At 39.5% G+C, this 17,613-nt stretch overlaps 1 protein-coding gene across 2 annotated transcripts in view; it reads right to left on the bottom strand.

Annotated features, from left to right (window-relative positions):
• Positions 1–17,613, bottom strand: part of MOS7 (nuclear pore complex protein-like protein) — a 43,487-nt gene that overhangs the window by 3,151 nt on the left and 22,723 nt on the right. For both annotated transcript variants that reach the window (XM_088971307.1, XM_088971308.1), the window contains 2 exons: positions 11,666–11,727; positions 11,329–11,545 (listed from right to left, as the gene is read on the bottom strand). In XM_088971307.1, coding sequence (XP_088827433.1) covers positions 11,329–11,545; positions 11,666–11,727 — 279 coding nt within the window. The remainder of the gene's footprint in view (positions 1–11,328; positions 11,546–11,665; positions 11,728–17,613) is intronic.

Genomic DNA, 17,613 nt, shown 5'->3' on the forward strand with positions numbered 1-17,613 from the left:
AAAAAACCTTTACCAACAAGGAAAACTGATGTGAATTGGATCAAAACAAAAGAAAGAAAAGGTAAATTCTTGTCAGCAACATGAGGAAAAACTCACACACAGGACATTTGCTGAACATTCCCAGACAAGGCAGTTTCCAACATAAAACATAAACCGTTTCTCTTTCTGTGCCAGTAGATGGAAAATGAATATATTGAACTAGTATTGGTGTTATTTGTGGGAATCTAATGGTGAAATTGCTTATCATCTTATTTCCTTCCCCTTTTCTTTCTGTATCTAGGATTGGATTTTTTCTCTCTTTGGATGCAGGTGGAACACCCCAAATAGTTTGGATAGGTTGTTTGATCCTTCTACTTTCAGATTGCCAAAAAGGAGGGGGAGAGTATTATGGAGATGCATGAGGGCAGCAGTGATTTGGACAATTTCGGAGGAAAGAAATATAAGAATCTTTGATGAGAAGAAAAGAAGCAAGTAAGCTTTTATACAAGGGATTATGGTAAAGGTGGCACATTGGGTTAACGCTTTGAGTTTGTTCTCAGACTTACCTTTGATGTTGTAATCAGAAAGTGAGGGATAATTGCAGCTTCATCCTCTTCAAAGAAGAAAATTTTAAGGTCATGGAATCCACTTGAGAATGGCTTCATTAAATTAAACTTTGATGAAAGTAGCTAAGGTAATCCAGGTTCCTCTGTTATAGGAGGGGTGATAAGAAACAGAAGTGGAATAATCTTGATAATATATTCAGGTCCTCTTGGCACTGGAGATTCCACAACAGCTGAAATGAATGCAGTGGTGTTTGGGATGCAAAAAGCATCAGATATAGGGGTGAGAGAGTTAATAGTTGAAGGAAACTCAAAAGTAGTCATAAGCTGGTTGAAACAAAATGAAAAGGGTCCATGGTACTTCAGAAATGAAACCAAAAAGTTTAGAAGGCAGTCAAGGAACATGCAATTGTTATTCCATTGGATCCCAAGGTCGTCTAATATCTAGCAAATCAGTTAGCAAAGCAAGGTGTCAACAGGACACAAGAGAAGATTTTAATTGAAAATTCTAAGTATTTTAGTTTGTTAAGTTGTAATGGGGGGGGGGGGTAGCCAAGGCTACCCAAGAGAAGATTTTGTTTCTTTCTCTCTCTTCTCAATTAATAAAATCTTTTATTAAAACACAATTATAGTAGAGAGGAAGAAGGGAATTTCCCTTCTCATGGGTGGCAACCATTGATTGTTGATGAACAAGATCGGATCATTTAAATTAATTATTCCTCTTATTATTAGCTATCATGCAAAGAGTATAAATTGATTTTTTTTTTTATGCAGGAGGGCCTAATTAAGTATTTTAATGCAATACCTGATTACGACTATTGTGGTGATGGGGGATTACAGTAAGAGTAAATAACTACTTTTGTGGTCTTTAGTCTTACTATATTAGTAATTATTTTAATTATCGTCACAGTAAAGCTTCATTCTATGTTTATTTAGTGAGCAAGTCATGGTCAGAGCTCAGGCTGGGCTTTTGCCAAACTTAGAATGGACCTGGCCAGAAACCCAGCCCGTGAACAGGTCTAGACTATAGAGTGTGTACAGCCAGTCCCAAAACCAGACCTGTTCACAGCCAGGCTTTGCCTCTTTATAAACAAAAGGTGACTAGGCCCAAGCCCAAGCCTGGCCCTATATAAATCCCAAAGCCCGACCTGAACAGAAATTTTATAATATATGAATTATATTTTATTAATAATATATTATACAATATTCTATATATTATAATATATAGAATATTGCATAATGCTTTTTTGCTACTAATAATATTATTAATATATTATATTTTTTGTTATATATAGTATTATCAAGCCAGCTCGGGCTTGGGCCAGGTTTATTTGAGAAAGCCCAAGCCCACAGGCTTAAAAATTTGTCCAAGTCCAATATAGAACAGGCTGGCCAGTACGTCGGGTTGCCCAGCCCATGAACAGGTCTAGTCCCAATGGATATGGCACTGAACAGAATGAAATGGTGAAACTGGATTCATGTAGCCTACCCATATAGTTGGGATAAAGCTTAATGATGATGATGATGATGATGGTGATGAGCGTGTGTGTGTGTGTGCAGGTGTATTGTAACTGTAATTTATGTACCTATAGTGTGCCTATGAACAGTCACTATTCAATGGGGATGCTACCAGTTGCACTTCTCTAATCAAGTATCTAAGTGCCCAGTGCCCAACTTGAGAGTCTCCTTCCACAATCATTCAAAGCCCAAAGAAAACCAAGTTTTAGACCTTGAAGAAGAAGAGACAAGGTTTCTTCTTGTATTGCATTTCCGACACTGATTGCTCCTGAACAGATTGGGAACAATTTGCCATCATCCCTCTAAATTCACCTCCCCCCAACTGGCCTGGGTTACTCAAAGAACATCAACCAAAATTAAGCTTGATGGAACCACTCTTGGGTGCTTCCTATTCTTCTGCTACCGATAGTTTTCAAGGCACCAAGGTGAGGCTAGGCGACAGGGGGGCACCTTGTCACCTAGTCGCCTAGGCGGTGGATTTTTTATGTAGAAAACATAGAACCTAGGGTAGTTCCCTAGGTACCATAACCATATTTCCTTAATAATTATTCATAATTTTCTTTTGAAAAGTATAGAGTTCATGTTAAAGTATAGAAAACCAACATATTCACAAGAAGAAAAAGAAAGAAAAGAAAATTCAAAAAATATAAGGGCTGAACCCTTACTTTTGTTATACGAAAAGAATAAAATAAAATGTGTTGATTAGACAAAAATTTAAGTTCTTCCTTACTTATTGGTTCAGGTTTTAAAGTCTTTGGGGGTTCAATACAGCATTTAGCAATGTTTATATTGATTAAACCTTAACAAATAAGAAAATAATAAAAAGAAATCAGTATATAAAGACAAAAAATGAATATTTTAGTTTAATAGTGCTTATTTATAACTATAATGTCAAAAAATAAAGAATAAAAAAGAATTTTATAATACATAGTACAAAACTGTTTGGCGATTAGGCAAGGCGAGCCTCAAAGGGCGTCGCCTTGACAACTATGCTGTTACCTACCGTAAGGGATGTCAATGGATCAGGTTTGGCAAAAAATTACTCTAACCCAGGCCTGTCCTGAGTTGTCCCATAAATAGTACACCTAGACTCAATCACTGCTATATTTGCAAATGTTTAAATGCTACTACATCAACAGGTCACCCCCAACCCAAAACCTGGTCAAGCCTGACCAGGCCCTATAATAATGGGTTTACCACTAAATCCTACCTAGTGACATCCCTACTGTCTTATATGACTAGCCACAGCTTGCCATTCTCCTATAGTTGCATCTGCGGCTACCCCTTTTGTGGGTGTTTCCTTTGAAAGTAGGGACCATTGAATGTACCACAGGAATTAATCCAAACCTGATTTAATGGTATATTGGTATATGAAGATAAGGCAGGGATTATTTGATTGAATTTGCACATTATGAATTGAATTGTAGCTTGCTACTATATTCTTCCTTCACCTGCTGCATTACTTGCTTTTGTTTTTCTCATTGACTTTGTTTGGTGGTGAACCTCTACTTGCATCATTTTTTCAGTATTCAGTTCATTTCAGTCAGTTCAAAAAGAAATAATTACAGCGAGTTTCTGTTACAAATGTATTCAAACCCCAAAAATCTGCCTAAAAAATTCCCTATGCACCCCTTGCTTAGCAAAGAAATCAGCCATCCCATTTTCCATTTTCTTTAACATGTTTGTATATCCACTAACCTGGGCTTCTGCCATTCATCCAAGAGAGTACCAATTTTGAGTCACCCTCAATCTTCACATGCTGAAACCCACATTGCTTTGCTATCTTCATTCCTTGGTGTAAGTTTAAACTTCAGCTCTTGCAGAGTCCCCTATTCCAATCGGCCCAGAGAACAATGCCACCACTTTTCCCATCGCATCCCTGAACACACCTCCAGTTCCTGATAATCCTGGATTTCCCAAAGCGCTTCCATCCAAGTTCAATTTTATTTTATTAATTGGAGGAAGCTTCCAATTAACAAATGATTTAAGCACTAATTATTTAACAGTAGATATGGATTTAAATAGAACGGATTGGCGAAACAAAATTCATATGGCGAACTGGAGAAGGCTTCCAGTCCATTATTATTGTCTTTCATAAAGGCAGAGCTTGCTACTTCATTCCAGGCTCTTAGGAATATCACCTACTGTCACCACTTGGAATGCTTCCAAATTTTTTACCTAGTGAGCAATTTTTATCTTTATGACCTCTATAATATCTTCTAAACTCCTACACCTTTCCTTGAAAATTCTTTCATTTCTTTCTTCCTTATTTGTCCAAATAGTTGCTGCCGTGGCTGACTTCCATAATAGTCTTCCCCTCTTTTTTGTTTGTCTGAAAACGTTTGGGCTAAATAGTGTGGTAATATCTTGTGGAGAGCCAACCCGCATCCAACGGAAAGCTTCCCAATAGAATGATTGTACCTTAGGAGGTATCTATCGGATTGCTCCAAATCTCTTTTGCTGGAAAGGTTCCCCTTTGAAACTGAAAGGACTAGGGTATCAGAAAAGGATGTGCAGGAAAAAAAGGCCACAAGGAGAAGGTTTTAAATTCTATTGTCATCCATCCTAAATGTAATTCTAGATGTTATTAAACCTCAAACTCAAACTCAACTAAGCTTAGCCTTAATCCCAGCCATTTGAGGTTGGAATGTAAATCTTGTCGCACCATTGTGCTCTATCAAGAATCATGTTTTCTATAAACTATAATAAATACAAGAAATACCAGTGTTTAGAGAATCGGGACCAGACCTGTTTCGACTGGTGCTACAGTAGTCCGAACCAGAAAGAGAAGAAGAAGAAGAAGAAGGGTCTATCGAAATCTGATGGATTACCCATACAGTCGACCCCCTTAATCTATATTATACTCTAATAATCTTTACAAAGACAAAAATGCCCTTACTTAAGTGGGGGGCAGAGTAACTCTAATAACACTGCCACATAAGCAAGCTACTTAACAAACATAAGAAGACTAAACTACCCCTATTCGGCACACTTTAACACTCCCCCTCAAGCTGGAGAATATATGTCATATAATCCCAGCTTGTTACATAGATAGTTCACTTTCCCTGAGCTTAGAGCTTTTGTAAACAAATCTGCCCACTGGTCATTCGAGCCCACATGTTCTGTATTCATCTCTCCAGGAAGAACCTTCTCTCTCACAAAGTGGCAATCAACCTCTATGTGCTTTGTTCTCTCATGAAAGACAGGATTGGAAGAGATATGCATTGTAGCTTGGTTGTCACAATACAATCTCATAGGTTTATCCATGTGAAACCCAATTTCTTATAGGAGATTCCTCAACCACACTAATTCACAGGTGGTGTGGGCCATGGCCCTATATTCGGCTTCAACATTGCTTCTGGCCACAACCGTCTGCTTTTTACTATTCCATGTCACAAGATTTCCTCCAAGAAATGTGCAATGGCCTGTAGTAGATCTTATGTCATTCACTGAGCCTTCGCAGTTTGCATTTGTATACCCAACTACTTCAAAGGATTCACTGGAGCTCCTTTCAGATACCTCACAATTCTAAGGATTGCATCTCAGTGAGGTATACGAGGGTTTTGCATGAATTGACTCACCACACTGATTGCAAAGGAGATGTCGGGTCTCGTGATAGTCAGATAGTTCAGCTTTCCCACTAGTCGTCTATACCTTTCAGGATCTTCAAATACCTCTCCTGTATCACTGCTCAACTTAACATTTGGTTCCATAGGGGTCTCAACCGGCTTTGCACCTAACAGTCCTGTTTCTTCCAATAGATCAAGGACATATTTCCTTTGGCACAAATTTACACCTTGTTTTGACTTGGCAACTTCTATTCCCAAGAAATACTTTAATGTTCCAAGGTCTTTTGTTTGAAAATGATTTTGCAAAAATACCTTTAATTTGCCAATCCCCAATTTATCACTACCAGTGATGACAATATCATCCACATAAACCACTAATAAAATCTTCCTAGCTTCTAAGTCATAGTTGAACACTGAGTGATCAACCTGGCATTGCTTCATTCCAAAACTCTTCACCACTTCGCTGAACTTGCCAAACCAAGCACGCGAAGATTGCTTCAACCCATAAATTGCCTTCTTCAGTTTGCATACCTTACCAACCTCCCCCTGAGCAACAAACCGAAGTGGTTGCTCCATATATACCTCCTCCACCAGATCACCATGGAGGAAGGCATTCTTTATGTCAAATTGAAAGAGAAGCCAATCATAAATACATGCCAAGGAAATGAGTACACGAATAAAACCAATTTTAGCCACCGGAGAGAATGTCTCCATGTAGTCCACTCCATACAACTGTGAGTAACCTTTAGCAACAAGTTTGGCCTTCAGACGCTCCAGACTACCATCGGGCAAGTATTTCACAGTATACACCCATTTACAACCCACAGCATGCTTACCGGGTGGGAGAGTAGTAAGTTCCCACATTTGAGTATGTTGAAGAGCAGAAAGTTCCTCCTCCATTGCCCGCCGCCATCCAGGTGAACTAAGAGCTTCTTGAACATTGTTAGGTATGGAAATAGAGGACAAAAGTGAAACAAACTGGCGATGTGAGGTAGAAAGACGAGATAAAGAAACAAAATTGGAAATGGAATGGAGGGTAGAACTGCGTTTACCTTTCCGTAAGGCAATGGGTAGGTCAAGGTCTGAAGTTTCAGCAATAGGAGCCATAAGAGGATCTACATATGAGGTAGAAGCCGGAGGAGGGGCCGGTGTCGTTCGACGTGTATAAACTTGTCGGATCAGTGGTCGTTCAGTGGTGACCTACACTGGATGAGGTGATGAATCTACTCCAACAACAGCCTCTGGAACTGGATCACTGACAAGAAGAGGAAGAGGAGGTAAGGGTGAAGACAAGGGTGCTTCATGACTGGAGAAGAAGGGTACAAACTCAAAAAATGTGACATCAGGGCAGACATAGCACTTTCGGGCAATGGGATTATAACACTTGTACCCTTTTTTAATCCGAGAGTAGCCAAGGAAGACACATTTAATTGAGCGCACATCTAGCTTGTTTATTCCAGGACTCAGATTGTGGACAAAGCACACACAACCAAAGACACGAGTTAATGGAAACGGAGATAAAGTGGGAAACAAGATAGAGAAGGGGGACTGACCATGAAGAATAAAAGAGGGCATCCGATTAATGAGAAAACATGCAATGAGTACAAAATCAGTCCAAGACCGTTTAGGAACATTCATGTGGTGAAGCATAGACTGAGCAGTTTCAAGAAGCTGACGATTCTTCCGTTCAGCCACCCCATTTTGTTGAGGGGTGAAAGCACATGAGGTCTGATGAATAATGCCATGTTGTTTTAAATACTGTTGAAATGAAGTAAGAAAGTATTCACGACCATTATCTGAACGGAGAACTTTGATTGGAACGCCAAATTGTGTGCGTATTTCAGCAAGGAATTTTTGAAAAATGGAAAATAATTCACTTCTTTCTTTCATTAAGTAAATCCATGTCATTCTTGAACAGTCATCAATAAAGGAGACAAAATACGTGTACCCATTATAAGACTCTATTTTGATTGGACCCCAAACATCTGAATGAACCAAAGAAAAAGGACTCAACATACGACTCTCAACCCTTGGACTGAAGGACACACGACGGTGTTTACCAAACTGACATGACTTACATTGTAAAACTGACAACTGACTCAATGATGGAACCAACATCTTGAGAACCTTGAGAGATGGATGTCCCAGTTGGCAATGCCATTGTAGAGGAGTAGGGGAAGTCTAAAGTGCAATTGAAGATCCACCACCGTCAAGGTAATACAATCCACTAGCTTCATGCCCCCCACCAATCTTCTTCCCCGTCTTGAGATCCTGAAAAACACAAGTAGAAGGAAAGAAGGTAACAGAACAATTAAGAGCCTTGGTTATTTTACTAACAAACATAAGATTGAATGGAAACTTAGGTACATATAAAACAAATGATAAGGGGACAGAAGCCATGTCAACATTACCAACACCACAGATGAGAGATGAGAACCCATTGGCAAGTCTAATAGTTTGTGATGTGGAGGTTTCAGAAAGAGAAGAGAACACACCTGGAGTCCCGGTCATATGATCTGAGGCTCCAGAGTCAATAATCCAGGATGGAGATTTAGATGACATGCAAGCAATACCTGATTGGGCATCTGTGGCAGTGGTATGCTGTGAAGTAGTTTGAAGGAACCGTTCATACTCATCACGCGGTACACTCACCATCTCCCTCCCATAAGTAGATGTAGATGTGGGAGGAATTCGACCTGCCAGTTTACTGTCACTGATATCAACCTCGCCTGCTACAGCATGATTAGCCCATTTTGAGGGAGGGCCATGTAGGTCATAACAGAAATTCACTGTGTGTCCTTCCCTACCACAATGAATGCACTTCCTTGTAGAGTTATTTTTTCCTCTGCCATGGCCTCCCCCTGAGTCACGGCCACCCCGACCAATCATCGAATTGCCACGGCCTCCTCTGGGAGCATGACCACCCCCTCTTGTACTATGTCCACCCCTTCTAGCTATCACAAGTGTTGATCTATCAGACTGTGTGAGGTTCTCAGTCTGTCCCAAAGAAATTCTACGAAGCCTTGAGAATACTTCCTCAAGTGTAGGAAGAGTAGAGACCCCCCAATATTTGGGCTCTAACTGGTTCATATTCCAACTTCAGCCCCACTAAAAATCTTGTAACATCTAGTTGTTCCCTTTGCTGTTGTTGAACTTTAATATCTGGAGTGAGGGGATGATAGACATTGAGTTCATTCCTTATATTCTTCATGCAGGCATAGTACTCTTCTAGTGTTTTGGTTCCTTATTGTAAATCAAAGTACTCCTGATAAAGCTAATATACTCTTGTTGTGTTATCTTGTCCAGAATATAGCTTCTTAGCATGCTCCCATATATCCTTAGTCATATCAAGGAACATGAAGTTGGCACTAATTTTGGGCTCCATACTATTCCATAGCCAAGTCATGATTTGAGCATCTTCTTGTTCCCAATCATCAAACCCTAGAGAGTCAACTGGTGGCTTCTCATCTCTTACATGCTTTACTTTCTTCTTTGCCTTGAGTAAAACTTCTACTGATTTAGCCCATGGAACATAGTTCTCACAATGCAGCTTAATTGAGGTCATTTGTACCCCTAGATAGTTGGGGGAAATAACCACACTAGGTTTCTGATCATGGTACCCATCTCCTATTGCTGCCATTGTACTCTTTCATAGTTGCCTCTAACCTTACTTCTCAGCTACAAGCTGATTGATGTTGTTCACAGTTTGATACTTCAACACCTATAGCAGCCCCTAAACAAAACAGTGGGAGCACACACTTGTTCTTATTTACACTACTGCTGTCTTCACACCTAAGACCACATAAGCATCAAATTACCACTCACTAATCACCAATAGTCCCTCTTACAACCACTCAATAAAGAAAATGTGCATCACAAGCACCATAACACAATCAAAACTGCTACACCCAGTTCAGACTTGTTTAACACACTTAAGAGGGCATTATACAACCACAAAGAGCTCGGCAAGGTCACTGCATTCCACCTTACACCACTCGGCCACTTACAGCAGCCCTAACACCACTCAACAACTCACAGCAGCCCTACACCATTCGGCTACTGCACACACAGCCCTTTCTAGGGCAACAATGAACCTAGTTCTCTAGGTTCCAATCAATACTAACAGCTTCTTGTAGGGTTTCTACCCAGAAATATCAGTAACACTAGAAGAAGAGAAAACTGACCTTCCTTTGAGAATATCAACCAACCATTCACTGCTGAAATCACTTTCCTTGCTGAAGAAGGTTATGCGCAACAGAGAGAGACGAGCTGTGATGTTTTTGACCTAGGGCGAACCAGTTCTCTCCATTGACTGACTAGAAACGAAGGAGAAGAGTCACAAACACTGCTGAGTCGCTTTACCAACTGAAGTAGGTCAGGAACATGGCTCTGATACCATGTTTCGACTAGTGCTACAGTAGTCCGAACCAAAAAGAGAAGAAGAAGAAGAAGAAGAGAAGAAGAAGAAGAAGAAGAAGAAGAAGAAGAAGAAGGGTCTGTCAAAATTTGATGGATTACCCATACAGTCGACCCCCTTAATCTATATTAGACTCTAATAATCTTTACAAAGACAAAAATGCCCTTACTTAAGTGTGGGGTAGAGTAACTCTAATAACACTGCTACATAAGCAAGCTACTTAACAAACATAAGAAGACTAAACTACCCCTAATTGGCACACTTTAACAAGACCCATGAACACCAGGTAGTTCGGTCATACACATAGCCCAAAAACCGGAGGTGATAAAAAAGCAGCAAAAAATGGCAAACCAATTGATCCAACTGAAGAACTGGTGGACTGGTCCTGGTTTCACAAAACCAGCCAATTTATTATCATTTTATTTTACCTAATATGCAAACTTCTAGAGGTTTTTGAGATCAATTGTTCAATTAGGGTGACATTTTTTTTTATTTTGGGTATTTTTTACGATCTAGGCATTCCAAGGAACCAAAGGCACCTTGCCCCCTCTATTTTTCCAAAAAGTGCATTTTTTGCCTGAACTCCTAATTTTTTATATTAAAAATGCTAAACTACAACAAAAACTGCATTTTGTATACATGTATATGATTAATATTATTATGTACATATCATATAATTATGCATGTTACATATAATAATTACATATATGATGATGTCATGGTTTGACTGGGCTCACCTAGCCGGTTGAACCGATGAACAGTGACCTAGAGGGGAAAATAGTTCTACCTTTGGTCCAGTTGTCTAAACATTGATAAATACTGAAATGGGAGTCATTCAGTTCAATCTATTTGATTGGTCTAACCCCATGGTAAGCCAAAGAATTTGGCCTAAAGAGTATCTAGTAATATTAAAGAAAAATCCATCTTAGAAGTTGAATTCTCACGAAGCCAATAATTACATTGCTTTTGTGATTGGCATTAAATTAATTCAGTCAATATTCAAACTATGACAACAGAGGTTACAGCCACATCATCATAGGAATAAGACAAGAGCTAATTATATCCCTTAAGCAATGATAAATACCCTAGCCAGCTCCTCGGCAAACAGTTTAACATGATCATCCATTAATATGTAAATTAATGAATAACGTAGGAAAAAAATTTAGCATTTCATCTAGCATAGCTCATAGCAGCTAAAGACAGATGCATAAACTAACATAGGACCAAATTCCCAAATGTGTAACCATAGAAGTTCTACTGCACTATTCAAGGAGAAAAGCACCTGCAATGTAAGGGATGCATCAAAAGGTGCATATGGATGAGCTTTGAGTGCTGGAAAACTACATCCTTCCATTTCTTGGTGAGATAATTCAGGAAATGTTGTTTCCAACCATGCAATAGCCAGACTAGAATTACTAACAGCTCTTGAGCTAGATGATTTCAGCCCGAATGCTTGAGCATCATTATATATTTCTCCAATAGCTTCCCATCTGTAGATACTGACAGAATAAAAGACTCAACTTCAGTTGGCATATAAAAAAAACATATACAAAACGGGTCTAAAGTATCCTTTATGATGATCAGCATAGTGGCAAATGATTCAATTGATGCTGGAATACCTCCCAAAAGGAACAACTGGGCAAAGAATGTAGATAGAACCATCAGAAAATAAAATAAATACCTGCAGAATGGCACATAAAGAATTCATCATTAATATATGGTATGGCAATCTAAGCATATTTCCATTATAACACCTACCATATAATTAATGAACAGATGATTAGTAAAGTAAGATGTCATAACAAATGTTAGTAGAAATTGAGAACACCATATTAATTTTCATGCAACCAAGTCCAGACCTGGTAGCATTTATCTTGCAACAGAATCAACAGATCCACAGTGCATCAGATTCGCCATTTCATGTGTCTTTTGGTGATTTGGATGTTCAATTAGTTAGCTATGTGAGAAAGGTAGTCTCAAGAGGCTGAGGAACAATGTCACATCAGTCCTCATGGATGGTAGATACAAATAGGTGGCATTGGATCTTGAAGAGAATTAAGGGACAAGGCTTTTCTTCATTGTTGAACGGTTGGATATTTTACTCATGCAAATCAAGAAATTGAAATGGTAGGCAAATGGGTGTCACATTGATGGAAATGCTCTTCAATGTCACAAGTGAGAGACAGTTCCCCACTTTGTTTCTTCCCTGGAGAAGCAAAGATTTTTTTTTTTTTTTGAAAGATGGATATTTGTAATAAAGGGAGGGGAAAGGACCCTCCAAAAAAACTATACAAAAAGAAAGACTGCTATTGAAACCAACCGGGAAGCATACCTTTACATCAAAAGCAGCCTGGGATTTACATCAGAATAAATATAATACTATACCACTGATTAGAAAGAGAGAGAGAGAGAGAGAGAGAGAGAGAGAGAGAGAAATTATAATTATAAAATTCCTTGTAAGCTCAAGCCCAAAAGACCAGCTGATGCTCAATCTTGCCTTTCAAATGTTCTAATGATACACTGGCTGATCAAAAACAAAAAATGACACATTTGCATGTTGTATCTCTGAAAATTCTGCTGTTTCTGTCTTGCCACAGACACCAACTGATAGCAAAGGGACAAATCTTCCTTAGAATAGCTCCTCTACTGAAGCCTCTCATCAGCCCTGCTGCCAGAAGGGGCTGCAGGTCCAACAAACCAATCAAGGCTGACCATCCATAAACTGTTATACCCAATATATTGTACAGGCTACCCGGAATTGTTTTTACCTTTTTTCAGTAAAACAAAATTTCTGTTAATAAAGACATAAGAATAGAGAAATACAATGATGAGAAGAAAGAAATAGAGCTCAAAAAACAGGCTGAACCCTATTCTTATACCCTAACATCAATAAATCAGTCCCATTACATATATTTTAACTAGTCCCTAAGGAATTGAGGCTCCTAAATATATCTTTATTCTATCTACTCTAGATCTAGCAAGACTATCATCCAATTCATTAGTAATCTCCTGACATAGATGAATGAGATGATCACCCTAGATGAAAGGTCTCTAGCTTGTCTTATAAAATAACACATCTGCCAGAACCATTCATCCAACTAATAACAGTCTCTAAATCTTCATCTGCTTCCAATCTTGAGAAATCTGAAGAATACATTTGTTTCAACCCTTGCAAAAAAGGTACAATTTCTGCACTAAAAGCAATCACATCACCAGATGGATCTGAGTAGACACAAAGAATCTTTCCATTAGAGCCTCTAATCGCACCAATAATCCCTGAATTCCCTGGACTTCCCAAAGAACAGTCATCAACTTCATAGCTCCTTGGAAGGGACAAATTCTGTACATGAATCTGCCATCTACTAGAAGATCCTGCAGTGGCTTGCCACCCTCGTAACATCATCAACTAAAAAATCGGTAAACTCATCCTTAGTAAGAGTCAAATAGGCCATTCTGAAATTTATGATATTTGTCAATGTCTCTGGATAACGCTTCTTGTCTTCAAAAACTCTAGCATTCCTCTCCTCCCAAATTGACCATAGAATAGCAGATCCAGTACACCTCCACATGATCTTCCCTCTTTTGATAGTTGGAGAGGAGAAAGTAGAGAAAATGTTCACAAAGTCAGCTGCAACCTGCCACTAGGGGTGATCATTTCTAGACCAGCCCACAATGTTTAAGCTTGGGCCCAAGTTTTGTGTCTAGGCCGGGGCCAACCTGGAGCACATAATATGTGTATATTATATATCACATCATTTATTATATGCATATATTGTATATCATATATATACTAAATATAATATATTCAATTTTCTAGTCCTGGCCAAAGGTGCTAAGCCTGGCCTGTGATCACCCCTACATGCCACTAAAAACCAAATAGAGAGAAAAAAATGCTCCAAAATCTTAAAAAGAGCAAGAGACACAGAGGTGATAAATAGACTCTCAGAACTGCAAAGAAAATATATATAGGGAGACAAGCAACAGAGAGCAGATATTACATCTCAGTGATCTAGATTCTGAAATTGTTGTACAATGAAGCTCAGAATTGGTGTACCTCAATAAAGACTCTCTCCCACACCCACTCTAGCCAGCTACCTAAATGTGCATTTGTGGACCTTGCCATTTAATTAAACTGTAGAGACAGTGAGAGTTAAAGTAGTAATTTTACTAGTTCTTGTACACATTCTTTTATTCTTTTGTGTTAGTGTAATTTTACTTCTTGTAACATAAGGACAGAATTGTCCTTTTATTTCTTTTTAATACAAATACCTTTCTCTTGGTGTGATCGATTCACTGGACACACCACAAATCTGTTTGTCTTCTCTTGTTTGAACTGCGCTGACATGATATCAGAGAAGAAAAATCAACACAGGGCCTATCAGACTTCGGTTAAAGGATCAGATGCCACATCATCATCTGCTGCTCTGATAAAGGGAGATGCTTCTAGTGTTATGACTGGAGAGAAGATTTGGAAACTCATGTCATCAACAATCTCCTCTGCTTTTTCCGCTTTTGGCATGTCTGGTGGGTTTACCAATTGTTGTTCATCTGCTAGTCATCTTTGTATCAGCATATCGTAGATTCTGGCACCTCCAATTATATGATGGGGGCCACTTGTGGTCAGTCTTCTTACCCCTTCACATCTAATAAGCATATAATTACAGCCGACAATGAGAAACTTGGTATAGTTAGCTGTAATGATCTACTCTTACTCCTCCCCCTTCTTATTGCCTCAAACTTTGTTTGTTCCCAAACTTACCACTAATATAATGTCTATTGGTTAACTTGTTGAGCATGGTCATACTGTCACTTTCTCATGTAATCTGAAGAGCTATACTCGAAGTAGTAAGGAGGAGAAAAGAACCACAGAACTGAAGAGAATGTCGAACTGTTCTATCCAGTCGACCAGTCCTTTATTTATAGATGAATATGGTACAAGGTACAAGAAATTACTGGGATGCCCCTGATTAGTGATGGGACACCCAGATGACTTAAATCATTAAACAGGATTAGGCCCAGGCCCATTAACACAAGCCCAGTTACAAGATAAGTTAAACATAAGAATGGGCTAATAAGAACTCTTATCAGCCGAACATCACTCTAACATTCTAACACTCCCCCTCAAGCTAAGCATGAATATCAATCATGTTTAGCTTGCCAAGTATGTCCCTGAACTTCATTGATGCCAGCCCTTTAGTTAATACATCTGCAATCTGCATCTCTGATGGAGTATAAGGCACACAAAGTTCTCCTGAAATAATTCTCTCTCTGACAAAGTGTCGATCAATTTCAATATGTTTTGTCCTGTCATGCTGCACAGGATTGTTGACAATGTTGATAGCAGCTTTATTATCACAATACAGCTTGAGAGGACCCTCAGTCTTGATACCAAGCTCATTAAGGAGAGTCCTGAGCCATAAGAGTTCAGCAACCCCGTGTGCCATAGCCCGGTATTCTGCTTCTGCACTTGATCTAGCCACAACATTCTGCTTCTTACTACGCCATGTGACTAGGTTTCCTCCCAAGAATGTACAGTAACCTGAGGTTGATTTTCTGTCTCCAACGGACCCAGCCCAATCAGCATCAGTGTAGGCTTCAATTTCAAGTCTGTTGTTTTTTCTGAATAGAATTCCTTTCCCTGAGCAAGTTTTCAAGTATCTGAGGATTCTTTCCACTGCTCTCATATGAGGGGCCTTTGATGAGTGCATGAATTGACTGACAACATGCACTGCATAGGCAATATCTGGCCGAGTAAGGGATAAGTATATCAGTTTTCCTACCAACTTTTGGTACCTTTCCTTATCGCAATATTCCTCACCCATTGATTCTTGTAATCCATGGCTTGGTTCTATTGGAGTGTCTGCTGGCCTGCACCCCATCATGCCTGTTTCTTCTAGGAGATCTAGCACATACTTTCTTTGACATATGTAGATTCCTTCTCTTGATCTAGCAACTTCAATTCCAAGAAAGTATCTCAGATTTCCCAGGTCTTTGATCTCAAATTCTGAAGCTAAGAACTCCTTCAGCCTCTTCATCTCTTTCACATCATTTCCAGTAATCACCATATCATCCACATACACAATGAGTGTTGTAAGTTTGTCATCCTGTCTCCTTGTAAACAATATATGATCTGCACTGCTCTGAGTGTACCCTACTTTCTTCATGGCCAAACAAAGTCTCTCAAACCATGCCCGGGGAGATTGCTTCAAACCATATAATGCTTTCCTTAGTTTACATACCTTCTTTCCAACATCATATCCAGGTGGGGGTTCCATGAATACCTCTTCATGAAGATCACCATTTAGGAAGGCATTCTTCACATCCAACTGATGAAGTTCCCAAGAGAATTTTGCTACTAGTGACAGTAGAACCCTGATTGTGTTGAGCTTTGCTACTGGGGCAAAGGTTTCCTTGTAGTCAATTCCTTCCTTTTGTGTAAATCCCTTTGCCACAAGTTTGGCCTTGTACCTCTCAATTGACCCATCTTCCCTGTGCTTTACTGTGAATACCCACTTGCACCCAACAGTGCCTTTCCCTTCTAGCAGGTCCACCAATTCCCATGTCCTTGCTTTCATTAGGGCTTTCATCTCCTCATTCATGGCTTCTTTCCACCTTGGATCAGATGCCGCCTCTGAATACCTGGAAGGGACACATACAGAGGAAAGAGCAGACACAAAGGAATGATAGGCAGGGGATAAGTGTGAGTAAGAAACATAATCGGCTATGGGATGCCGAGTGGTACAAGAACGAACAGGCTTACGGAGAGCAATAGGAAGATCCAAATCTGAATTGAGTGAATCAAAATTACCTTGGATTGCAGAGACAGATTGATCTGAGTTCAACTGGTTGCAATCATGAGGTTGAGGGGCCTTCTTCCTTCTACTGTATGTAAGTATCTCTTTTTCTTGTTTACTGGAACCTTCAGGAGCATCAGCCGAATCTGGAGAAGCAACTGGCACAGTGGAAGTCTCACTAGGTTGACCCGGAATGTTACAGCTAGTAGTAGTGGAAGGTGATGAAATGGGAACAAAAAAGAAGGGAGAATGAGAATCCTCTTCCAACCCACTACTCTCCCCCTGAAGAGGATTCTGAGAAGACTGGAAATAGGGTTGAGACTCAAAAAAGACTACATCCCTAGTGACATATTTTTTCTTGGAGACAGGATCATAACACTTATACCCCTTCTGCGTAGGAGAGTACCTCAAAAATATTCCCTTTGTAGCCTTAGGATCCAGCTTGGTCTTCTTTGGATCTTTCACATGTATGAAACATGTACAACCAAAAACCCGCGGGGGAAGAGGAAATTCTAGAAGAGTGGGACACAAAACAGAGAAAGGGGTCTTCATACCCAGTACCTTAGATGGCATCCGATTTATCAGGTAAGATGCAGTAAGAACAGCTTGAGACCAATATTGCTTGGGCACATTGTGCTGGAAAAGAAGGGCTCGAGCTGTCTCCAATAGATGCCTGTTCTTGCGCTCAGCAACCCCATTTTGCTGAGGGGTGTAAGCACATGATGATTGATGTAACATGCCTGCATCTTCCATGAATGAGTTCAGGGATCTTT

The sequence above is a fragment of the Nelumbo lutea genome, chromosome 2 (assembly GCF_056320005.1).
Source record: "Nelumbo lutea isolate HS-2025 chromosome 2, American lotus-T2T, whole genome shotgun sequence".
Classification (NCBI taxonomy): domain Eukaryota; kingdom Viridiplantae; phylum Streptophyta; class Magnoliopsida; order Proteales; family Nelumbonaceae; genus Nelumbo; species Nelumbo lutea.